Below are 27,051 nucleotides of genomic sequence, written 5' to 3'. Positions count from 1 at the left end.
TCCGTAATTGAGTTTGCTATGATATTATCGTCATGTGCATAAAATGTATCAAACATGAGCCTAATGCTAATAAAGCTACCACTGAACTTACATAATTAACATTGAAATTTGTATGTGTAATGTCCGTGCGTCCATAGACCTGAGGGTACAGAAATACGTAAATAAAGAATTTATTGATTACAATTTTAAACCCAAAAACATAGAAAATAAATCTTAGGTTTAATAGGCACCGTTTGGGAGTACACGTACAAATACCAATATATAAGTATACATAATCCGTAAGTTTGTCACTAGAAAGTCACTAAAGTTTCCCGATCTCACTGTATTCCCCATCCGTTCCACGTGACGTGTTGTCAAGAGGCTCGTACGTCCGTGCTCCAATAGAGTCGGACACGTCACATGTCAGAACAGTGGCATCAGTTCCTAAATCTGTTTTGCCAGATTTAATGGTGCAGTATGTCTCTCCTTTAATCTTGGCGTCATATGAGACGGCATTGAGGCTGTCGTATGTCCTCGTTTCTGAGCCAACGTCATCACTGGCCTGCGATCCTCCAGTTTGAGCGTTTGATACATTGGTTGGAAGCAGTTCAGATGTCTTATGTAGGCGTCTGGACCGAAGGAAATTCAAAGCTTGATGTAATGAAGTACATGAAAGACACCTACACATTATCCAATATGACGACATGTTCATGTCAGGTATGATCCTATCTTTGGACTGAAGAACATATTACATTTTTATTTTTGAAAGTATTTATCTTTGAAATATATATTTTGATCAGATCGACTCATTTACCTGTTCCTTCTCCTCCAGACGTCAACACCGACGATGACACCTAATGCAACACCAGCCACGAATGTTACTGTCACGGCAACAGCCAACTGGCTAGCGTTACATTTCGGCGGCTTGTACAGACCTTGCTTCTTCTGAATAAATAAAGGAAAGGTCACTCAATGATTAAAGTCAAGTATGTTTTTTTTTAATTTAAAATGAATCTTTAGCAAAACTTAGAGTATAAGCATTGTCATTAAGTACAACTTGATCCTGTGTCTGAAATAGTTCGTGACATTTCACAAACCTGTATGTGATTTGTGGCATTTGAGTTTTGTTTGTTTTTATGAACTGCTCGCTTGCATCGATTTAAAACATAGATTCATGTGTAAATAATGAATATGTACCAATCGCTACAATTCAATAGACATGACTGACTGTTCGTATTTGTTTAAGATACAGCCATTGTGTTGATCAGTACTACCATATGTAACTTTGTTCTTTTTCCTATTATTATCGTCTTTGGACATGTGCAAACTTATGTCAGCAAATAGCTGAGATGTTAAATTTCCTATCATTTGCTTTGAATCATTAAATAAAGCCAGTCGGGACATTAGCTGGTTTTAAAGTGCTAAGCCCAATGAGATACCAAGTCTTTTGGTTTGGCGTGGCCATGGAGATCGATCAAAAACGGGAACACTAACTTAAGTGTTTATAATTAACACGCGCCTAGAATTGTTTCTGATATATTGACAGTAGCGGGTGACTTCGCCTAGGTGAACACTACCCAGCTGACTGTCATTCATTTCCCGATGAACGTCAGTATGTCACGTGATTACGCTGTTACGTACAGAACTACTTTAGTGGAATTCTTCAATGTCTAAAAATAACACTAAAAATAATTATGGAAAACTTTGCGCATCATGGAATTTGCTCACGCGAGGCACATCAGCTGATGAACGTCAACAAATACAACTTCATTCCTTAAATGAATGGATGTAACGCGATTTGATAAACACTTGTTGCAGTTTCAGAAAGATTTTATGTTCTTTGTCCAAATGTATTGCCAACTTTGTATTGAGATAACGGTATATAGAAACCTGAACAATATCGCTAAATAGATTTTGAAAAAAGATGATTACCCCTTTAAGATAATGACCACTCCGATATATTCTAATGAAACAGCACAGAGTGTATAAATTATTCCCAAGGCCTACTAAGGCTAATAACTCAACGATCAGAGTTCTCAAAATGCCAAATGAATTCGACAGTGTACAACACAAGAATGTTACTGTTTCAAACACGTACGGCAGTCATAGCACATGATGTTCATCACACCTGATTCATTATAAAGTATTGAGGACAATTTGTAAAGAAATAATTTTCCATCTTTCCGAATGAAAACGATGTTGATCGATGTGCCTTTTACTGTGTCACTAATTCACTCCTTACCTTGGCAACATCATTGATAGTGATTTAGTTTTTCAGAATGATTTAAGTTAGTGTTTTAAGGAAACAATATATTCTTGATATGTCAATTTAACCACTTTAAAGCAAATAGATACACACTTTTTCACTGGCGTATTTCCATTAAATGGAACGACACAATAGTCGGAATCATACAATCGACTCTGCTTTACACAGATATTTCTATTGGATATGGAAAGGGTTTTGTCACTTTATTTCCATTAATTAAAAACGGGTAGCTCATCGATTACATTAGCTATAAATCTCCACTGCTCTTCACACTTTGATTCCAACGCTTAACGTTGCATTTCTTTGTTTTACATATATTCAATATATATTTTGTAACCTGACGTAGGAAACTGAATAACTGATAATTGAATTCATGCCAGTGTTTTTTCTTCTCATGTTAACTCTGATCTTAGCCTGTTTTAAACATGTACAAAAAGTACTCTCCTAACTTTGGTCTTTTTACGTTTTGAATACCATCATTAAATAGTAACTCTCCCATACAGGAGACCCACCACGTTCACAATTGGGTGCAATTTCGATACATGAAAATGTCAATGTTTATCTTCATATGTAAACTCTGATCTTAGCCTGTTTTTAACATGTACAGAAACTACTTTCACCAATTTGTTCTTTTATGTCTGGAATACTATTATTAGATAGTAGCCCTCTCATAAAGGAGAATCACTAAGTTCAGCAATTAGGTACAGTTTTGATGCATATTTCAATTTATTATGTAAACTACGGTTATCACCTTCTCTGCAGTCATCCCTCATCCACCCTGGCTCACATCCGGAAACACATGTCCCTTGTACGTGATCACATGGCGAGTCTCCAGCACATTGTCTATCATAACAATATTTGCTGCAGTTCTGTCCATAACTTCCACTTGAGCATGCTGTGGAGAAATCACAATGTTCATGAGTATAAAACAAAGCGTCTATTCCAACGAAGTGTTATGTTTTTTGCTTGTTATCATATCTTAAATGTTATTTCACTCTGGTAGAAACACAAATGTAGTTTGTGCCATCGCCAAGTATCAGGTAAAACAGGATAGGATAAGCGGTAATATTTTCTACATTATTATTGCTTAAATGTATGAACAAGCCGTCTCCCATTGCTCTCAAACGAAAACCATAACCAGACAAAAGAATATCAAACAATGGTTAAATAATAGTTAACACTGTGTTTGATCATAGTTGCCATGAACACATTAAAACATTACAATAGGTATATAAATATGTTGTTTTTTTGTTTCAAGAAAAAAGGACCGATTCCTATTGTACGTGTTCTGATCATAAGTCGGTCTCATAATGAATCTCAGATTTTCTACACTGTTTTGTTCTTTAAACACATGTTTAGCAATCAAATATTGCATACCTTGACATATGCGTTTGATTCAAGGGGAATGAGTAATTTCAACACAGCAATGATTTATACTGAAGAGTCAAGGACAGAGCAACTACTGCCAACCCTTTCTTCTGAAAACTATTAAAAACCTTTACTCCTTGACCTCGTAGCTCTGTATTTGCGATCCGTATTAAGTTCAAAAATAGGATCGCCAGCTCAAATTGGTCTCTTACCGACCAAACGTAGCTCAAAAGACAGTACTCCTATTTGTCCAAATGATTCTCGTGTATGTAGACTTTGTACTACATATTCAAACGTCTCAGGAAATATATACACTCTCTCAAAAAAGAAACGCAACCCCAGTCTGAAAATGTTAGAAAGCCCCAAAAAGAAAAATGTTGATTGTAAATACAGTTTTTCTGATATGCACGGATACCATGTACACTGTTTATTAACGTAAGCGCCCAAACACATTAATTTTCGTGCACAAGGGCATTTTATTGTTACTTTTATCATAGTGAGCAAAATTTTCACGTGGCCCATGCCAAAAGCCTCATGCACGTGCAATTCATGGAAAGAGCAGTAGAAGTATGGGTTGATAAAAGCACGTGTTGATTAGCAATTCACTCTATCATTTTCACCGAAAGACAAGGTCGAATATGCCACGGTTGAGTGCTGCAGATCGAAATATCGCAATTTGTCGCATTGATGCCGGACAAAGCTTTGGAAACGTTGCCTGGCACCTCAATATTCATAAAACAACGATTCCCTTCTTTGGAGCCAATACACCCAGTGTCATGCAACTGAAGATCGCCCCAGAAGTGGTAGGCCAAGTGTTACCACACCACCTCAGGATCGATTCATCCGGGTCACCCACCTACGTAATCGGCTAGCCACACCTACCGTCACTGCAACATAGGTGCCAGGTTTGAGAAGAGTGTCCGCACAAACAATTAGGAACCGTCTACGAGAGGCCGGTCTACGTGCAAGAAGACCACTTATTGGACCTGTTTTACGCCACGAACATCGACGCCAACGACTCAGGTGGTGCACCAACGTTCGGATATGGACCCTCAGAAACTGGTGGCGCGTCTGGTTTAGTGACGAATCACGTTTTCGCTTACAACGCCGTGACGGAAGACAGCGTGTCTATAGAAGAGGAAACTAACGTTTTGCCCCGAAATGTGTTCGGCAGGTCGACAGATATGGTGGAGGGAGCGTCATGGTGTGGGGAGCCATGTCTTACAACCAAAGATCAGACTTGGTGATCATTTGTGGCAATTTGACAGCCCGGCGCTATATCAATGACGTTTTACAGCCTCATCTTCTGCCGATTATCGACCAACAGAGGGAGCTCTATCAACACGACAACGCCCAGCCGCACACTGTTCATACAACAGTGAATTTTCTCCAGAATTCTAACGTCAACGTGTTACCATGGCCCTCCCGATCACCAGACATCAACCCAATCGAACATCTTTGGGATTATCTGGATCGACGAGTACGTGCACGTACACCGCCGCCCGAGACGTTGGATGCACTAGCCGTTGCACTGCAGGAGGAGTGGAGAGCAATCCCTCAGGAAAGAATCCGGCGTCTAATCCGTTCTGTTCCAAGGAGGTGCAATGCTGTGATCGCAGCTCGTGGCGCTCATACGAGGTACTGAGAAAGACGCCCCCTTGCGTCAAGTCAATCTTAGTGAGAGAACTGTCGAAGCCTGGACTTAAACTTGCATAACTGTACTGCCACCATGCCAAATTTCATGTTGTTGTCTTCAATAATAAATGTGTTATAATAACTTGAATATTGAGATAAACATCTTGGAAATATAGGGGTTGCGTTTCTTTTTTGAGAGAGTGTATTTTAATATGACATAGCACCATATTGCGCCTCAACAGTCAATAACTGTAACAGTGCAAATGTTATTTCTTTACTACTCTCCCCAAATTGTTCTTTTATGTCTGGAATATCATCATTAAATAGTAACCCTGTCATAAAGGAGAGTCACTACGTTCAGCAATTGAGGACAATTTCGATACCTATTTCAATGCTTTGATACGTTCAATGTATAATGTAAACTACGGTTTTCACCCTCTCTGCAGTCTTCACCCATCCATCCTGGCTCACACCCGGAAACACATGTCCCTCTTATGTGATCACATGACGAGTCTCCTCCACACTTCCTGTCAGTACAAGAGTTGCTGCAGTTCTGTCCAAAACTTCCACTTGAGCATGCTGTGGAGAAATAACAATGAGTTTATTACAAAACGTCTATTGCTAAGAAGTGTTATGTTTATTACTTGTCTTAATTATTATATCTTAAATGTTATTTAACTCTGGTAGAAACATAAATGTAGTTTGTGCCATCGCCAAGGATGAGAAAAAACAGGATAGCATCAGCGGTCATGTTTTCTACATTATTATTGCTTAAATGTATGAACAAGCCGTCTCCCATTTCTCTCAAACGAAAACCATAACCAGACAAAAGAATATCATGCAATGGTTAAATAATGTAGTTGCTCTCAAACGAAAACCATAACCAGATAAAAGAATATCATGCAATGGTTAAATAATGTAGTTGCCATGAACACATTAAAACTTACAAAAGGCATATGGATATGTTTATTGTTTCAAGAAAAAAGCAACGATTCCTATTGTACGTGTTCTGATCATAAGTCCGTCTCCGAGCCAGAATGTATCATTCATAATGAATTTCAGATTTTCTACATTTTTTTTTTAACACATGTTTGGCAATCAAATATTGCATTCCTTGACATATGCGTTTGATTCCAGAGGAATGAGGGAGGGAGTGAGTGAGTTGGGTTTAACGCCGCTTTTAACAGTATTCCAGTTATATCGCGGCGTGTCAGCTTCATGTGTGAGGAAAGCCCGAAGTGATGCAGGTCTCAGACGTTTACAATTTCGGTGAAACCCACGAGCACGGGTATGGTGCTGATAAACCTAGAAACATAATCAGGGCGAACCGGTATTCGAACCCACAATCATAGTTTTCTGGCGTGCCCAAGGGACGCAACGCTGAACAGCGAATCGCGGCGCCTTTGACGACTAGGTCACACGTGCCCCACCCCCCCCCCCACCCCCACCCCCCACCCCCAGAGGAATGGGTTATTTCAACACAGCAATGATTTATACTGTAGTGAGTGAGTGAGTGAGTTAACATTTAACGTCACATCGGCAGTATTTCAGCCATATCGTGACGAGAAGTACATTAATAATACATAAATGTATACAATATAAAAAGCTGTCAACGATGGACAGTAAAATTACTAGAATATCACAGATTAATATTTAAAACTAGCATACAACTATAAAAGATATATATAACGGTACAATATAAAAAAGGGCTATAGATCGCCAGCAGCTGAAGGTAGATCACCATGCTAGGGTCCATGGGGACTTACAGTACTTTTGCTACCTGCATGGACCCCAGCCGGATTTACATCATCCCTTCCGCTGTTGGCGATTAATGACAAATTTAGCCAGAATAAATGAACATATATACTACGTCTAAAAACGAGCAGAAATAAACATACTTTGAAAGACGTGGTCTTACATACCCTCTCAGGGGGACAATAATTTTACACTACTTTAACCCCCTTCGAGGATATAGCCACTAACAATCTCAGTTACTGAATAATTCTACCAATTATAAAAGTTATTTATTTAATTACAAACTATTACAATCAAAATTTATGCAGTAATTCGATTTCCTTTAAAAAACCAATAATTAAATGACTACTTACCTGATAAAAAAGATCCTTGATACATGATACCTTGAAATATTTATCCCTTGTGATGGAAAAATCAATACAGTCAAGCAGGACATGCTTGACCGTGATTCTTTCATCACAAGGGACACAGAATGGAGGATCCTCACCTTTTAAAATATATTCATGAGTATAACGTGAATGGCCAATACGACATCGTCTTAAAATGACCTCTTCAAATCTGGACTGACAGCCCAAGTAGGTATAACCGATATTCGCTTTTATTGCATGTAATTTATTTATACCCACTTGGGTGTCCCACTTCTTCTGCATTAGATCTCTGATGTAAGATCTAATGACAGGTTTAGAATCACTGTATGGTAAAAGAAGTGGTGTCACAGATTTGTTGAGTGCTGCTTTTGCGGCAGCATCAGCCAGTGTGTTACCAACAATCCCAACATGGCTTGGTAACCAACAAAAAACGATGTCATATTGGCCAGTCGCAAGATCATTAAATAACTCAAGAATTTCAATTAAAAATGGATGTTTACATGACATATTTTTAATAGCCTGAAGGCATGAAAGTGAATCTGAAAAAATAATGAAGTCTTTAGATTTTGATTTCTTCTTGATATAGTGTAGTGCTGTTAAAATTGCGTGCGCTTCTGCTGTGAATATTGAACTATTATCGGGTAAACGTGAAGATACTGTTCTGGATCCAATGATGGTGGCACTAGCAACTGCGCCACCATCCTTGGATCCATCTGTAAATATAGATTTATATGTGTCATAAGTGTTTCTTAATTGATTGTATTCTTGTTTGTAAATAAGTGGATTTGTATCAGATTTCTTAAGTTTAGTTAATGTGAGGTCTACAGTTGGTCTTACCATCTGCCAAGGAGGCGATGAAAATAGTTTTGTGGGAGCTATATCCTGAAAGTTAATGTTCGCAGCAGAAATGACTGATTTAATTCTTATTCCTAGGGGTGGAACAAGAGATGTTTTCTTATTGTAAATATCTTCGTACAGAGGATTAAATACGCAATTAAAGGCTGGATTTGACTGATTGGAATATAATTTAGTGATGTACTGTAAAGATAGTTTCAGACGGCGTTGTTTAAGAGAAGGCTCATCCGCCTCAACAGACAGACTTGGAATAGGAGAAGTGCGAAAGGCTCCAAGGCAAAGCCTCAGGCCTTGGTGATGGATAGTATCAAGTTTTTTTAAATTACTTTTACAGGCTCCACCATAGACGATGGAGCCATAATCAAGTTTGGAACGGATCAGTGACCTGTATAAGTGTAGGAGGGTTGTCTGATCCCCTCCCCACTTGGAATTAGATACAACTTTTAATAAATCAAGCGCCTTCAGGCATTTAGCTTTAAGTGATTGAATGTGTGGTAAGAAAGTTAAATGGCTATCAAAGATGAGTCCCAAGAATTTGGCCTCCTTTACAACTTTGATAGGGGTGCCATTCAAAAATAATTCAGGGTCTTTATGCGGCTTATATTTTCTGCAGAAGTGTATACATTTAGTTTTAGACATAGAAAATTTGAACCCGTTTTCGAGAGACCATTTATGAATTTTATTGAGACAGATTTGTAACTGCCTCTCTATGGTATGCATATTTTTACCACAACAAGATGCATTAAAATCATCCACGAACAGTGATCCATCCACTGAATTACTTAAAACCTTGGACAGACTATTAATTTTAATACTAAACAAGGTGACAGACAAGATACTGCCTTGTGGGACACCCTGATCCTGATTATAATGGTCAGACAGGGTTGTACCCACTCGGACTTGAAATTGTCTGTCTGTTAAAAACTGAGATATAAAATGAGGTAAACGACCTCTCAAGCCAAAATCATGTAAATCCTTCAAAATGCCATGCTTCCAGGTAGTATCGTATGCTTTCTCAAGATCAAAGAAAATTGATACTACATGTTGTTTATTAACAATAGCATTTTTAACATAGGATTCTAACCGTACTAAATGATCAATAGTACTTCTATTTTTCCGGAAACCACACTGAATATTTGTGAGAAGGTTATTGGATTCCAGATACCAAACTAATCTATTATTCACGATTCGTTCCATGGTTTTGCAAACACAACTGGTTAACGATATAGGGCGATAATTTGATGGATCTGTATGATCCCGGCCAGGTTTTGGTATGGGGACTACAATGGCATTATGCCACGAAGGAGGAAAATTCCCTGAAGTCCATATTTGGTCAAAAATGTCTAAAAGTGTCTCAAGACATGATTTAGGCAAATGCTTTAATAACTGATAGTGGATATTATCATCACCTGCTGCAGTATCATGAGCTTGCTCAAGAGCGGTATGTAGCTCATGCAATGAAAACACTTCATTGTAATCTTCACCATTGTTTGAGTCAAAATTAACATTTTTCTTTTCCTGATGTTTCTGATATCTCTGAAATTCAGGAACATAATTTGAAGATGAAGAATTTTTGGCAAGAGTTTCGCCAAGTTTATTTGCAATATCAATTTGATCAGTTATACAGCAATCACCGTCTTTAAGATGGTGTACAGACGATTTGTAACCTTTGCCTTTTATTCTTGTAACCATGTTCCATACCTTGGACATGGGTGTCCGTGAATTGATTTTAGAGACATAGTTCCTCCAAGATTGACGCTTATTTTGCTTATAAGCACGTCGTGCTTTGGCACTAGTAATTTTGACATTATTCAAATTATGAACAGTAGGGTGTTTGCGGAAAAACCTTTCCGCTTTCTTCCTACATTTTCTTGCTTGTTTGCAGTCGTTAGTAAACCATGGTTTACGAATATGAGGATTTGCAGAGGACTTAGGAATTGTTTGGTCAGCAATATCATTAAGTTGAGCCGAAAACAATTGAATGGGATCGTGTACATTTCTGAAATTTTCAGGCTTTAATTGTTCAGTACATAATAATTCATACAAAGACCAATTTGCCTTTGTAAAATTCCACCGCGATGAAGGGGGGTCATCATTCGGTTTCACAGCTTTTAGAACAGTAGGGAAATGATCACTTCCACAAAGGTCGTCATGTACGGACCATTCAAATTCATTGTAAATATCTGAATCTGTAAGGGATAGATCAAGTGCAGAATAACTTCCCGTGGCAGGATGTAAATAAGTGCTTGAATCGTCATTAAATATACATAAATTATTATCTGATGCAAAATCTTCAATGATTTTCCCCTTATTGTTGGTATTTGGACTTCCCCATAGAGGGTTATGCCCGTTTAAATCGCCCATGATGATGCAGGGCTTCGGGAGCTGATCATATAGCTTCTGAATATCAGACTGTTGAAGAGCAGACGAAGGTGAAATGTACAAAGAGCACAAAGTAAGTGTTAGGTGCAAAGTTAGTCGGACTGCACAGGCTTGAAGATTAGTATGAAGTGAAACAGGGCTGTGGATCACTCCCTGCCTCACCAAAATCGTAGATCCTCCCGTAGCTTTATTTCCCGGTGGAGAAAATGAATGATATGACGTGTACTGACGCAAATCAAAGTTGTCGGTCTGCTTAAGATATGTCTCTTGGAGACATAGTGCAGATGGTCTAAAATCTTGTACCAACAATTGTACCTCATTAAAATTCTTCCTGAGTCCTCTGCAATTCCACTGAATCAAATTTAGGGAGCCACTCATGGAGGCTCAACTGGGGATCTAGAACGTAAGGAATGGCCACTACCACTTACTGGGTGTGATGGAGTGACGTCCATATCAAGCGGTTCAAACGAATTGTGAACCGTTACAGGGGTTTCTAATAAAGGAGGCACCTCCACATGCTGGAGTGCCCTGATTTTTTTCCTCAACTGTTTCTTTTTCTTATTTGTCATGGGGATTGTCTCAATTTCATGTTCAGATGTTGGGTCAGATGGTGGTTCAGATGGATCTGGTGTTGCATTCTCTGTCTGAGAGGCTGATGTACTCGTCTGTCTATTTTGCGTCTCATCAAGTGTGACCTGTGGATCTGTCACCCAAGATATGTCAGTTTGACATGAAATAGAAGATGTTGTAACCTTGGGAGCATTTGGAACAGGAGCATGAGAAGAAGAAACTGCAGCAGAATATGAATAAGAATGAGGTGAAGATGGAAGAGGGACTAATTTCTTCGCTTCAAAAAAAGAGATATTGTTGGTGTACTTAATTTTGAGGATTTGCGACTGATGTTCAAATTTTGGGCAGGATTTTGATGATGCTAAATGTGGACCATCACAATTGGCACACTTGATTTCATTTGAGCACTCAGGGCTCTCATGAGCACCACTGCAACGAATGCAGACAGTTTTGTGAGTGCAGGTCTTGGCACCATGGCCAAATAGTTGACATTTAAAACATCGGAGTGGGTTGGGTATATATACCTCCACACCGATGTTACAATAGCCTGCTTTAATTGATTTGGGGAGATTAGAGAGTCTGAAAGTAAACAGGTAAGTGTTTGTTTTGATAATATTATTGTCTTGTTTTCTAGTGAAACGTTTCACAGAGGTAACGCCTTGATTTGTCAATGCTGCTGTAATTTCTTCTTCCGTCATGTCAGACAGACACTTTGCACGATCTCTAACAATTCCTCGACAGGAGTTCAGAGACTTGTGCACTGAAACAACAACCTGGGTGTTAACAAACTGCTGGAGACCCAGCAGATTGACAGATTGCTGTCTCCGTGCACATTCCACAAGAAGCGAACCATTTCGGAGACGAGTTACGTTTTTTACTTCTCCACAGGCACTCTGAATGCCCTTGGAGACAGCAAAAGGATTTAGTTTAAGAGGGTTTCCATCAGAAGACGAGATAACTATGAACCTAGGCCAAGAATTAGCAACATCTGGAGAGACATCTTCATCAGACGACAAAGAGTCCACATGGCGACGTTTATTCGTTTTCAAAGAACCAGGAGTTGGGTTGTGAGACATGGTGTGGTAATAGTATTCGGCACCCCTGATCCCCACCCGCCATCGAGTGTCAAAAAGGACGACGCTGCAGTGGAAGCCAGACTACAACACCAGGGCTACAGGGGTGGTATACTCCAGCAAATACAACACGAATAGCTACATTTGTCTACCAAAAAGAAATGTCCAGCTGGTTCGGCCCGTAACAGAACATTGGAGACATATAGAATTCGGAGGTTGACATCACCAGATTGGCCCATGAGCCACCGCCTTCTGGCATAGGACTCTAGGCAATAATTATATTGGCATAAGTTGGAATATCATATTACATCATAAAAATTGTTAAAGATGATATAGATCTAAAGTGGCACTTTTCCATGCACAGGGCATGGCGTGACCAGCCGATTGATAGAATCGGGCCAATTCTACCACCCGTCTAGGTGAAGTAAGGGTCGAAGTGGTGTGTTGGGCAAAAGGAACACCGGTTCCTGGCTCCACTGCCCTCAACCACCAGAATCCCATCCTCCACCGACACAGGGGCGCAACCCACGGCAAACAGGTTGCCCAATTCGGTCGCCTCATACGACCAGCAATGGGGAGCTGTGGACAAATTCTGCCCCGAGTCCACACGGGGGAAGAGCTATTAGCGCTACCCAGCACTCACCACGAGGAGGTTGCTCTTCACGAGTGCCTATTTATACTGTAGAGTCAAGGGCAGAGCAACTACTGCCAACCCTTTCTTCTGAAAACTTTTAAAAACCTTTACCCCTTAACCTCGTTGCTCTGTATTTGCTACCCGTTTTATGTTAAAAAACATGCCGAGCTAAAATTTGTCTCTTATTGACCAAACGTAACTCAAGAGACAGTACTCAGATTTTTCCAAATGTTTGTCGTGTATGTAGACTTTGAACTACATATTCAAAGGTCTCAGGAGATAATATGACATAACACCACATAGCGCCTCAACAGTCAATAACTGTAACAGTGCAAATGTTACTATTTTATTCTTTTAGTTTAGCCATACGTCACATGTTTTGGCAGATCTTATAAATTCCATTCATTTCTAACTGGAGGCCGCTTTACTGCCTTTGCAGTCGATGAAGGGACTGGGATACCAAAACGAAATGTCTGTTAAATATATTAAAACATCCCTCTATCGGTCTTTACATCGATAGAGCACCTGAAACATAGTCAAGCAAAGTTATTGCAGTTTAGTTAGTTTGAACGTCTGTTAATGAAAACATCTATGTTTTTTATTGCTTTGTGACAAGGCCATGTCAGATACTACCCTCAACGTTGCAACCTGGTCAGCCAAAGCTGTGGACAATCAAGTAAGACGAGTCCTATGGATGAACAACTTCTTTATTACAATTAGTGCGACGTTTCTGTGTAGATCCTAACACCTTTATCAAGCAAGTGATGATAACTTGCTTGATAAAGGTGTTAGGATCTACACAGAAACGTCGCACTAATTGTATAAGTGTATATATGTATAAGTTACACTTGTATGATCACATACTTTAAAGATGAATATATTGACGTGTTAGATGTTTGCCTGTTAAAAGTGAAAATGTTTATTCAGATGCTCACCTTGTCTACAATCTTCACCCATCCATCCTGCCTCACATCCGGAAATACAGGCCCCTCTTACGTGATCACATGGCGAGTCTCCGGTACATCTTCTTTCAATGCAGGAGTTGCTGCATTGCCGTCCGTAGTTGCCATTTGAACACACTGAAAAAAATAATACAATGTCACGAATATGATCCAGGCATAGTGCAGTGCTTCAGTAGTAAACAGATGGCAGTCGTAAAGGGATGTCGATCTTCCTTCCCTTGTCTACAGTCCACAGAACAGACATCACTCACTGAATCTCCTAAACTGTTTCACACTTACATCTAACAGGTGCCATCTTTTATCAGTTGGAAAAAAATGTGAGATACTCTGGTGTTTGAATATAAGAACACACTGCACCTTTACCTTATCGGTATTTACAATTTATCGATTAGTTTAACAGTAACTAATATGTATTATTACCTTAAATAAGAAACAAATCAATAAGAAAATAATCGATTATTGTGGGGTCTTCACGATTTTATTTAACAACTTGCTACGTTTAAATGTAACTGGATATGTTGGAGGGTGTTACTGTACATTTTACATTAAATTTCTATGTACATGTACCTGGCAATCTGCCCATGTTCACTGAGTAGAGTGTTTTAAAGCAGCATAATAAAACTTTGGATGTAACTTCTGGAGGAAATGCTACAACTAGCTGTATACGATTTCTTGAATGCAATTAGTTGTGGGAACTGAATTCAAGTTGTATACAACACGGATCTCGCTTGTGATTCACTGCATTACCGCCGGTATCCTGGTTACTGAGGTAGTTTTCAGTACACAGTTTGGAAAAGTAAAGTCTGTGCGAGAATTGTGGTCGCGCAGTTCTGGACGGACCACAGTTGTTTATCATTGAATGTACAAACCCATGGTGAAAAAAATAAAGACTGGTTTGAAAAGCAATAAATGTTAAATGTTGTTCAAAAGTCAGCTTTGCTTACGACAGCAACTCTAAACTGTGGTCACTATTTATCGTACATAGATAAAATACAGTGGGACTACATGTTTTATTTTGACAGCTTTATGTAAACTGTGAGAAAACAAAATACAGCCTTATGTCACAACATAATGACACACATATATTAGCATTGTACGGTTATGTATAACGTGACACATTCAATGCGAAAGGTTCTTGTTTTATGTGGCTAAAATATATTTTCCGCCATGACGTCAAAACACGAGAGATCTACACGAACAAAGACAAATCGGCATAACTCTGCTATGTTTAACTGTGAGCCACTGTATCCGCTAGGGCTGGGACGGGTAACTCGGGTACCCGGGTCGGGTGGGTACTGAGTAGGACCCGGGTACCCACAGAACCACCCGCACCCGTGGTTAGTCACGGGATATATTGTTTATTGACAAAAAATATCTAAAACTCTATGGTTACACTACAAGTCACTCTTGTTCGCATTTCTTTCTGACTATGCACCCATTCCTTCTGACCTTTATAGGTTTGAAAATTCAGTGTATGCATGACCAGATCGTTTTATACGTGTATCTAAATACATTTTACCAGGGCTACGGTCAAACTATTCCCAATCGGACTTTTTACACCAAAGCCTTGAGACATATAGCGGGTATCCGGGTAGGGTCGGGTAATAGCGTGGTGGACTCGGGTAATAGCGTAATTTGGACTCGTGCCAGCCCTAGTATCCGCCATGTCCGTGGTGAACATTTGATATGGCTCCACGACAATACATTCTAGTACATTTTTGTTCATGTGTACCCAAACAGTTCCAACACAGCTATCGACATTTATTTAGATTGGCTTCCCAAAAATCCTAAAGAAATAATTCAAATTTCGTAATAGTATAGAAAAATGTCCTGCAAAAATCATGAAAGTATTCTGTAGTCAGTTTAAACAAGATACTTTTAGGTTTTATCAGAATTTACAAGAAACGTTGAAATCGGTAACACAAAAAAACCAAGAATGCTACGCTTGATCAGACCAACAGCTCCCGACTCCTCACCTCATCCACAAATGCAGACCCAACCCTCAGAGATCATGACCCACCTCCTCCAAAGAACAGCAAATGGTCGGCCCCTATTTATACATGCACCTGATGCAACCTCAATGTTTATCAATGTTCCGCCATTCAAACAATAAAAAACAAATGTAAAACAATAGTTTTGTCCACACTCGTGTATACATAATAAAAATATAATGTCACGAATTTTCTTCAGATATACACTTACTTTTTAAGTTACGAAATGAAGTGGCATTTTTATTCAACCTATCTATATTAATTTCACATAATGAATATTTCACTATTCTCCATAGGAAATATATAAATGCTGCAGTATGTTACATGACGATGTTAATTTTTGTTTTCAAACAAACAGCAGATTAACAAAGTTTCATAAATGATATGTCAGTTTTGATAATATGAAACAGTTATGGAAAAATGTACTCACTGATGCAGTGAAAAACATTTCCTGTGTGAAACGATATTCAGGGGTTTTCACTCGAGTGGCAATTGTTGTTGACGCGCCCTTTAATGCAGAACAATGCCAAGACTCAATGAAGCAGAGGGAAACAACGCAATAGGCAAGATTGGAAGCTGGTAATTCACGATCTGCAGTAGCCAGGGTGTTTAACGTGTCGCCAAGCACCATAACAAGACTGTGGGACCGAAATCAAAATCAAGGAACAACACGTGACCGTCCCAGATCAGGTAGACCACGAGTGACCTCCAGGGGGCAGGACCGATACATCCGGTTACGTCATCTCCGGGACAGAGCCACAACCGCATCCTCTACGGCATCCAACATTCAGGATATCAGCCCAAACAGTCAGGAACCGATTACGAGAAGCAAGACTTAGGGCAAGACGTCCCCTTCGTGGGGCCATTTTAACGGCACAGCACCGTCAAAATCGACGTCAGTGGTGTCAAGCACACAGGGTATGGCAGCAACTTCGTTGGAGGAGGGTGTGGCTCAGCGACGAGTCCCGTTTCCGGCTGTATCGTTGAGATGGAAGAACACGTGTGTATCGACGTCAGGGACAGCATTTTGCACCATGCTGTATTCAACAGGTCGACAGATTCGGTGGTGGTAGCGTAATGATGTGGGCAGCCATCTCGCTCACTGGCAGAACTGACCTTGTCTATGTCCAGGGCAACTTAACAGCTCAGCTATACATCAACGAGATCCTGAGGCCTCGCGTCGTGCCCATCACGCATACCGCCAAAGTCATGTTTCAGCATGACAACGCCCGGTCCCATACAGCACGTCTCACCACAGCTTTCCTGTGTGTTAAGAACATCCAGTTTCTGCCTTGGCCCTCAAGATCGCCGGATCTGAATCCGATAGAACACCTGTGGGACGAGTTGGACAGACGTGTGCGTCAGCATCAGGCACAGCCACAGACTCTGCAAAAGTTGGCACAAGCACTTCAGGCAGAATGGGCTACGATTCCCCAACGTGTGATTCAGACCCTTGTGGCTTCCATAGGTTACCAAGCTGTTCTGGTTACCAATGGTGACCATATAAGATATCGACACCTTCATGACCTTGACCTTCAACATGTGACATTCGCATCCTTGTGTTTTGACCTTAACCACTGTATGATCCATCTTGTAAACGTTCATCCTTGTCGCATTTTTCTTTATCAAATTAGATGTCTCTACATATTGTCACCGATTCGGGCTTTGCGTTTCTTTCTTGGGGAGTATATAATTCAAGATTGAAACTGTAAACCACTTCATGAAATGAATGTGCTGTTACTATTTCACCCGCACACCATCAAATGACATCACTACCGGTAACCTCCCTTCACAACACTGCCAGTTCACTGATAGCAGTATGCGTATGTTCAGAGTAGGTTTTCCCTTGATGCCGGGAACCGCATACATACATACACGATGAAAGGTAAATAATCAGAATCAATATGAAATCAACATGTTCTGTTTGTTTTTATGTTTCCGTTCTAGACTTGATACACCGTAGAAAGGCAGACCAATACCACCGTCAGTGTGCGTGATTTTGTGTCAGTCATGTAATTTTGTAACATTGTTCAACATTGACGTTCGGCTCAGAGTTTTTACGGCGTTTCGAAAACGAATATAGGGTTAGTGGAGACTTTTCACATAGACTGTCGTTTCAAATAAAACTGTGAAAAGCATAACCTGGAGAATTAGACCGATTTAAATGTCGAAATTCAAACTTTGTTACAGGGTTGTTTTACTTACCTGTCTTTCATTGGTCCTATGTTGAGTGGTGACACTTAGGATACCGAAAAGCATAACTTGCAGACGTAAATCGGAGTAGCCATTTTTGTTAATACATTGACGTGTAAATGTGATATTTTGATACGCGTTTATATTGGCTGCGTGCGCATGAAAATAGAGCATGTTCTATTTCGTCCAACAAGTTGCATACGTAAAAGGTTGGACCGACGTGCCTGTTCACACAATGCAATACATGCAGCAACACTTTGTATACAACTAGTTGTACCATGTGAATGCCTCTTTAGTAATAAAGTTTACATCATTAGATGCCAGATGCCAATATAGGTATGGTACAACTTCTTCCTTGACATGTATATTTGATAAGCTCATGTAGGAGTCCGTGGTAGTTGTAGACATTGCAACTGCTAGCAAACCATGCGCTACAGTTATTGAATGTGTTGCTAGATAAATATAGATGTCAGATAAAAGGTACAACTTAAAATCAGTTGTCTGCTATCAGCAATTATCCATACCATAAATCTCTACTTCACACAGAACTAGCTTCATGCTGTGTGTGATGGTGAAGTATCTCCCTGTGCCGTCACACGTCACGTCGTACACGCTGTTGTTTGTTTCAGCTGTGTCAGAGGGGAAGGTGTAGCAGGTGACGCCGGGTGTGGAGCTGCCGGAGTTACTCAGGGAGAGGACAGCAGTCCTGATCAAATGAATAGCTAAAACAGGCAATGCAATAAATGACATACTGACGGAGGGAGACAATGTGCTCTTTAACATTGACAAATGGCATATCAAATGACACTTCGTAGGATTCAGTCAAAATGTCATCTTAAACTTGTTTGAAAGTCAAATATGACCATGTTACCGCATTCAGTTTAAATGTGTTAGACACATTTTTAAGTTGTTTTTGATCGGCATACACTAACATGCTTTGTGATGCATCAACGTAATATCCCAATCAATCAAATAACACTGCCTGAACTGATACATACATCTTGCGCGGTTGTATATCCTGACGTCATGTATCCTGTGCTGCTGGCCAAGGTCCACTGTCCACACAGCTTTAGAGTCTTGAAACGCAGAGTGAAAACAGGAGTTGTGGAGCACATCCTGGTCCCGGTTCCCATCCACAACTTTGTCTGCAGTCCAGCCGTTACGTGCATAGTCAGTTGCGGTCGAAGTTGCTGTCTTGCTGTAGGCAACGTTCCCTTAAATTAAAACTTTTAATAAACTTTAACATTGTATTTGATATGAGGGAAAAGTAACTATTTAAACTTCCTAGGAATTTGATCCTGCTGGATCAAAGTGATCAGTGATATTTGCAAAAAATAGTAAAAGGATTAGAGTACTGATAGAGTCTCACATTCTTGCTAAAGAATCAAAGTTCAAATTTCAAACCACATAAAACAACGAATTACAATGTATATGATCATGCAACTGTGTGGATGTCAATAGATATAACCGGTGGTAAACACTGAAAGGGGTGAGTGTGGTATTACAAAATGCATAATGCAAAACGCAAAAACAGTAAATAACCACACAAGATCAGTGAATAATTAACAAATTATATTGAAAAACGATAAAGTTTACATTTGCAAGAGGCAATAATACAATTGGTCAAATAAGTGGCCACAGCAATAAAAAAAACAGGCCTTAAAATATGTCAGTGCACTATCGAATATACACTGTCGTACGTCTGGAATGTGAAAATGGACCTAGAATTGTGTTGAGAACTGTGGCAGGTATTCAATTTTTTAAGACTGGTATCCCGTCGACACTGGACAAGTATATATGTAAGACTGAACTCAGGTCGCAAAAGTTCTCGAGTCTCGCTCTTAAACAGACAGCCTTCTAGAGAACTGTTACCTACCTCCTCTGTCCCTCTCCCTCGATCATACACATACCACGCGCGCACCTTAATTACAGCATCGACCCTTTGAGCATCCACATGTAATTGTGCAAGAATGGAAACGTTGATCATTGACCAAATAAAAACTGATTCTTGTGCAAAGTAAACCAACCTCTCTGACAGGTTTGTCCGTTCCCACCAAACCATCCAGGATCACATGCACCTTTGCAGACTCCAGTTGTCTGGTTACAGTGTGGAGAACAGTGACAGGAGTAGCTACACATGTCTCCAAACCTTCCTCCTTGGCAGGTAGTACCTGTATAATGTACACGTACAACAAACTTAGATCAGGTTAATATAAAATATCAAACTAAATATTTGCTGTAAGAAAGGTCATTGACCGACATAAATGAAGTGCATACTATCAGTTCACAAATTTCTCAGTTCACGTTTCATTTAGAACATTTCTGTTCTTGAAGGTATGCTTGAAATATAACAGATGCCTAACACATTTTATTTTTTGATAATGTGTGGTTGCCATAAGGCGAATACATTGTTGGATGATCGAATGACATATTTATTCGGTACACACGAGACGCTCTATCCACTGGACTAACCAGAAGCTCCATCAACGGGACTAACCAGACGCTCCTTCAGCTACACTAAACAGAGGATCTATCCACTGAACTAACCAGACGCTCCATCAGCTACACTTCCCAGACGCTCCATCAGCTACAGTACCCCGAAGAACTAACCTGGCGATCTATCCACTGTACTAACCAGACGCTCCTTCAGCTACACTAAACAGAGGATCTATCCACTGTATTAACCAGACGCTCCTTCAGCTACACTAAACAGAGGATCTATCCACTGAACTAACTAGACGCCCCATCAGCTACAGTACCCCGAAGAGTGAGTGAGTGAGTGAGTGAGTTAATATTTAAAGTGACATCGGCAATATTTCAGCCATATCGTGACTAAAACGATTAATACATTAAGGGAACATTAATTTAGACTATAGAAAAACCTGTCAGCAAAGGACAGTAAAATTACGAGACTGATCACAGATATCAATTTTTAAAACTAGTATGTGACCATAAAAAGCCAAAAAAAGAACAATACATTGTAAAAAAGGGCAAAAGATCGCCAGCAATTGAAGGTACATCTCCATACTAGGGACCATAGGTACCCCGAAGAACTAACAAGGCGATCTATCCACTGAACTAAACAGATGCACCATCAGCAACACTAACCAAACGATCTATCCACTACACTAACAAGAGAATCTAATCACTGGACTAACCAGACGCACCATCAGCTACACTACCCTGACGCTCTGTCCATTAGACTAACCAGACGATTCATCAGCTACACTTACCAGACGCTCTGTCTGCTCGGCTAACCACACGTTCCATCAGCTACACTACCAAGACACTCCACTAGCTACAGTAAACCTCTGGACTAACCGGGCGAGTAATCCACTGGATTAATAAGACGCCCCATCAGCTACACTAAACAGACTATCTATCCACTGAACTAACCAGATGCTCCATCAGCTTCACTACCCTGACACTCTCTATCCATTGGACTAACCAGATGCTCCAATAGGTACACTGCCCTGACCCTCTATCCACTAAATTAACCAGATGCTCCATCAGCTACATTACCAAGACGCTCCATCAGCTTTTCTACCAAAACCCTCTATCTACTAGACAAACCAGAAAATCCATCAGCTACACTAACCAGACGCTCCATCAACCACTCTACCAAGACGCTCTATCTACTAAACTAACCAGATGGTCCATCACGTACACTACCCTGACGCTCTCTCCATTGGACTACCCAGACACTCAATCAGCTACTCTACCCAGACGCTCTATCCACGAAACTAACCAGACGCTCCATCAGCTACACTAACCATGCGCTCTATCCACCAGACTAACCAGACGCTCAATCAGCTATACTAACCAGACGATTTATCCACAACACTAACCAGACGCTCCATCAACTACAGTACCCACAAGCTCCATCAGCTACTCTAACCAGACGCTCTATCCACTATACTATCCAGATACTCTACAGCTACACCAACAAGACGCTCCATCAGCAACACCAGCAAGACGCTCTATCCACTGGAATAATCAGACGATGCATCAGCTACACTACCCTGACGCTCTGTCCATTAGACTAACCAGACGATCCATCATCTATGCTAACCAGACGATTTATAAACTAGACTAACCAGACGCTCCATCAGCTACACTAAGGACACACTCCATCAGCTACTCTACCATGACGCTCTATCCACGAGACTATCCAGATACTCAATTAGCTACACTAACGACACGCTCCATCAGCTACAGTACCCACAAGCTCCATCAGCTACTATACTCTGACGCATTATCCACGAGACTATCCAGATACTGCATCAGCTACTCTTCCCATACGCTCTATCTACTAGATTAACCAGACCCTCCATCAGCTACACTAACCAGACCCTCCATCAGGTACACTACCATGACGGTCTGTCCACTAGACTATCCAGACCCTCCATCAGCTACACCAAAAGGACGCTCTATCCACTAGACTAACCCGACGCTCCATCAGCTACTCTAACCAGACGCTCTATCCACTGGAATAATCAGACGATGCATCAGCTACACTACCCTGACGCTCTGTCCATTAGACTAACCAGACGATCCATCATCTATGCTAACCAGACGATTTATAAACTAGACTAACCAGATGCTTCATCACCTACACTAACGACACGCTCCATCAGCTACAGTACCCATAAGCTCCATCAGCTACTCTACTCTGACGCATTATCCACAATACTATCCAGATACTCCATCAGCTACTCTTCCCATACGCTCTATCTACTAGATTAACCAGACCTTCCATCAGCTACACTATCCAGACGATCCATCAGCTACATCAAAAGGACGCTCTTTCCACTAGACTAACCAGACCCTCCATCAGCTACACTACCATGACGCTCCATCAGCTACACTAATCAGACCCTCCATCAGCTACTCTTCCCAGACGCTCTATTCACTAGACTAACCCGACCCTCCATCAGCTACACTATCCAGACGATCCATCAGCTACACCAAAAGGACGCTCTATCCACTAGACTAACCAGACCCTCCATCAGCTACACTACCATGACGCTCCATCAGCTACGCTAACCAGACCCTCCATCAGCTACTCTACCCAGGCGCTCCATCCACTAGACTAACCAGGCGTTCCATCCACTAGACTAACCAGACCCTCCATCAGCTACTCTATCCAGGCGCTCCATCCACTAGACTAGCCAGGCGCTCCATCCACTAGACTAACCAGGCACTCCATCCACTAGTCTAGCCAGGCGCTCCATCCACTAGACTAACCAGGCGCTCCATCCACTAGACTAACCAGACCCTCAATCAGCTCCTCTACCCAGACCCTCAATCAGCTCCTCTACCCAGACGCTCCATCAGCTATACTAACCAGACGCTCCATCCACTAGACTTACCAGTCGCTCCATCCACTAGTCTAACCAGGCGCTCCATCCACTAGACTAACCAGACGCTCCATCAGCTACTCTACCCAGGCGCTCCATCAGCTTCTCTATCCAGGCGCTCCATCAGCTACTCTACCCAGGCGCTCCATCCACTAGACTAACCAGTCGCTCCATCCCCTAGACTAACCAGTCGCTCCACCCACTAGACTAACCAGACGCTCCATCAGCTACTCTATCCAGGCGCTCCATCCACTAGACTAACCAGTCGCTCCATCCACTAGACTTACCAGGCGCTCCATCCACTAGACTAACCAGACCCTCAATCAGCTCCTCTACCCAGACGCTCCATCAGCTACACTAACCAGACGCTCCATCAGCTACACTAACCAGACGCTTCATCAGCTATACTAACCAGACCACCCATCAGCTACACTAACCAGACGCTTCATCAGCAATACTAACCAGACCCTCCATCAGCTACTCTATCCAGGCGCTCCATCCACTAGACTAGCCAGGCGCTCCATCCACTAGACTAACCAGGCGCTCCATCCACTAGTCTAGCCAGGCGCTCCATCCACTAGACTAACTAGTCGCTCCATCCACTAGTCTAACCAGGCGCTCCACCCACTAGACTAACCAGACGCTTCATCAGCTATACTAACCAGACCACCCATCAGCTAGACTAACCAGACGCTTCATCAGCAATACTAACCAGACCACCCATCAGCTACACTAACCAGACCCTCCATCAGCTACACTAACCAGACGCTTCATCAGCTATACTAACCAGACCACCCAACAGCTACACTAACCAGACGCTTCATCAGCTATACTAACCAGACCACCCATCAGCTACACTAACCAGACCCTCCATCAGCTACTCTACCCAGACGTCCTATCCACTAGACTAACCAGGCGCTCCATCCACTAGACTAACCAGGCGCTCCATCCACTAGACTAACCAGACCCTCCATCAGCTACTCTATCCAGGCGCTCCATCCACTAGACTTACCAGACCCTCCATCAGCTACTCTACCCAGACGTTCTATCCACTAGACTAACCAGGCGCTCCATCCACTAGACTTACCAGTCGCTCCATCCACTAGACTTACCAGGCGCTCCATCCACTAGACTAACCAGACCCTCAATCAGCTCCTCTACCAAGACGCTCCATCAGCTACACTAACAAGACGCTCCATCAGCTACACTAACCAGTAGCTCCATCCACTAGTCTAACCAGGCGCTCCATCCACTAGACTAACCAGGCGCTCTATCCACTAGACTAACCAGACCCTCCATCAGCTACTCTATCCAGGCGCTCCATCCACTAGACTTACCAGTCGCTCCATCCACTAGACTTACCAGGCGCTCCATCCACTAGACTAACCAGACCCTCAATCAGCTCCTCTACCAAGACGCTCCATCAGCTACACTAACAAGACGCTCCATCAGCTACACTAACCAGTAGCTCCATCCACTAGACTAACCAGGCGCTCCATCCACTAGTCTAACCAGGCGCTCCATCCCCTAGACTAACCAGGCGCTCTATCCACTAGACTAACCAGACGCTCCATCAGCTACTCTATCCAGGCGCTCCATCCACTAGACTAACCAGGCGCTCCATCCACTAGACTAACCAGGCGCTCCATCCACTAGACTAACCAGGTGCTCCATCCACTAGACTAACCAGACCCTCAATCAGCTCCTCTACCCAGACGCTCCATCAGCTATACTAACCAGACGCTCCATCGGCTACACTAACCAGGTGCTCCATCCACTAGACTAACCAGACTCTCCATCAGCTACTCTAACCAGACGCTCTATCCACTAGATTTACCAGCCCCTCCATCAGCTACACCAACCAGACCCTCCATCAGCTACTCTACCCAGACGCTCTATCCACTAGACTAACCGGACTCTCCATCAGCTAATCTACCCAGACGCTCTATCCACTAGATTTACCAGCCCCTCCATCAGCTACACTAACAAGACGTTCCATCAGCTACTCTACCCAGACGCTCCATCCACTAGACTGACCAGACCCTTCATCAGCTTCACTAACCAGACGCTCTTTTCAGAAGACTAACCACACACTCCATCAGCTACGCTACCAAGACGCTCTCTCCACTAGACTAAAAAGATTATCTATCCATTTGACTAACCAAACGCTCCATCAGCTTCACTGCCCAGACGCTCTATCCACTGGTTCAACCAGACGCTCTATCCACTACACTACCCAGACGCTCCATCCACTGAACAGCTAGTCCGGACTAATGCCAGTGGTAGCCCACTGAGATAACATGCCACAGTTTAACACTGGACTAGCCAGACGAATCATCCACTGGACTAAACAGATGCTCCACCATCTACACTACCCAGACGCTACATCAGCTACACCATCCAGACGCTCTATCCACTACACCGTAGACGCAGTCTTGGCGAACAAGACAACAATGTAGTTGACATTTATCTTGACCGAAACTGTGTAACAGTGTTACAATAAGGTAAGTGAGAAAGTATGATGTCCTAGATGAAATAAAGAGAACAACTTACAAAAACAACATACAATGACTGACAACCTACCTGTTATACGCTGTATCGTCCAGGCCGCCAACACCACGCTGACAACCAGAATCCACACCCCCGCCATGTTTGACAACCAGGAAGTTGTTTCCGCTTGACCGTATGGCTGGGTACACCTGTTGTTGCTCACCGTCAAATATCATTATATTCTATAAGCGAGAGGCTGCTTACATACAATGAAATCATATTATAAGCATTTAGTATGACCAGGCGAGTAAACACAGCGAAGGCTCTGTATTCACATTCAAACATGTCGTCTGTATTCGGTCAACACTTCAAAGCAAGTTTCCGTGAAGTGGTCTAATGGAATTCCGCTTTTAAAGCATATCATCACTGCAAGGGTATTTTTATGCATAACGTGGACATGGTATACAGGTTTATTGTCAAGTAACATTTTGTCTGATGCAATGTTATGGTTGAAGGCCTGGATTGAAGGTAGAAAGTGGCCTTTTAAAAGAACGCATGTGCATGTTTCTTTGTCGTGTATCATATCGCAAGGAATGGCCCAATGGCCCAAGGTGTCACTAGTCGGAGCTTATCGTGGGTTCGAATCCAATATTCGAACCTTTTACGATCATCGCATATGTCAAGGGATTTCGGTTTTCATAAAGTCAGACACTTCCAGAGGTGTCTGTGTGACATAGGGATCAGACACTCTTCCTCGCTGTGTTAAAGTACTAATGAGTCAGAGAAACTGTAATAAGATAAAAGAAAGATGCACACACGACCTTTGTATTAAAGTCGTTACATGGAGTCATTGGAGAATATCGTGACAAATGTCGAATAGACTAAATGGAGAGTAGTACAGGATATGGTCATTTCTTTCATATACTTCTCTAATTGTGTGACTGAATGAAAGGCATGGCATTAAGCATTGTTCCAGTATCCTTGTAATCGGGAGAGGGGATCAACTAGAGAGTGACTACATGACTTTCCCCAGTGGCATCGCAACAGACAAGGAACAAACAGCAGTACACAAATATAGATAAAGGTTATTGAAAAGAAACTGCACGACTTCATCCAAGTGTTAGCAAAACGTTATAAGGTCATGATGTTACACTATAAAGGCAAAGGTTA

General features: G+C 41.7%; 1 protein-coding gene across 1 annotated transcript; it reads right to left on the bottom strand.

The window, feature by feature from the left end:
- Positions 1 to 233: 233 nt before the first annotated feature.
- LOC139450453 (scavenger receptor class F member 1-like) lies at positions 234 to 26,041 on the bottom strand. Its single transcript, XM_071232159.1, has 9 exons — positions 25,975 to 26,041; positions 20,059 to 20,202; positions 19,030 to 19,245; positions 18,556 to 18,753; positions 13,821 to 13,964; positions 5,684 to 5,827; positions 2,985 to 3,140; positions 794 to 914; positions 234 to 608 (listed from the first exon to the last, which is right to left on the bottom strand). The coding sequence occupies exons 1-9, from the start codon at positions 26,039 to 26,041 to the stop codon at positions 302 to 304; spliced, it is 1,497 nt and encodes a 498-aa protein (XP_071088260.1). The 3' UTR covers positions 234 to 301.
- Between the last annotated feature and the right edge of the window lie 1,010 nt (positions 26,042 to 27,051).

The sequence above is a fragment of the Haliotis cracherodii genome, unplaced genomic scaffold, assembly GCF_022045235.1.
Source record: "Haliotis cracherodii isolate W230 unplaced genomic scaffold, xgHalCrac1.p SCAF_8, whole genome shotgun sequence".
Lineage (NCBI taxonomy): Eukaryota > Metazoa > Mollusca > Gastropoda > Lepetellida > Haliotidae > Haliotis > Haliotis cracherodii.
The sequence above is the reverse complement of the archived record's forward strand: the minus strand, read 5'-3'. Positions and strand labels throughout refer to the sequence as shown.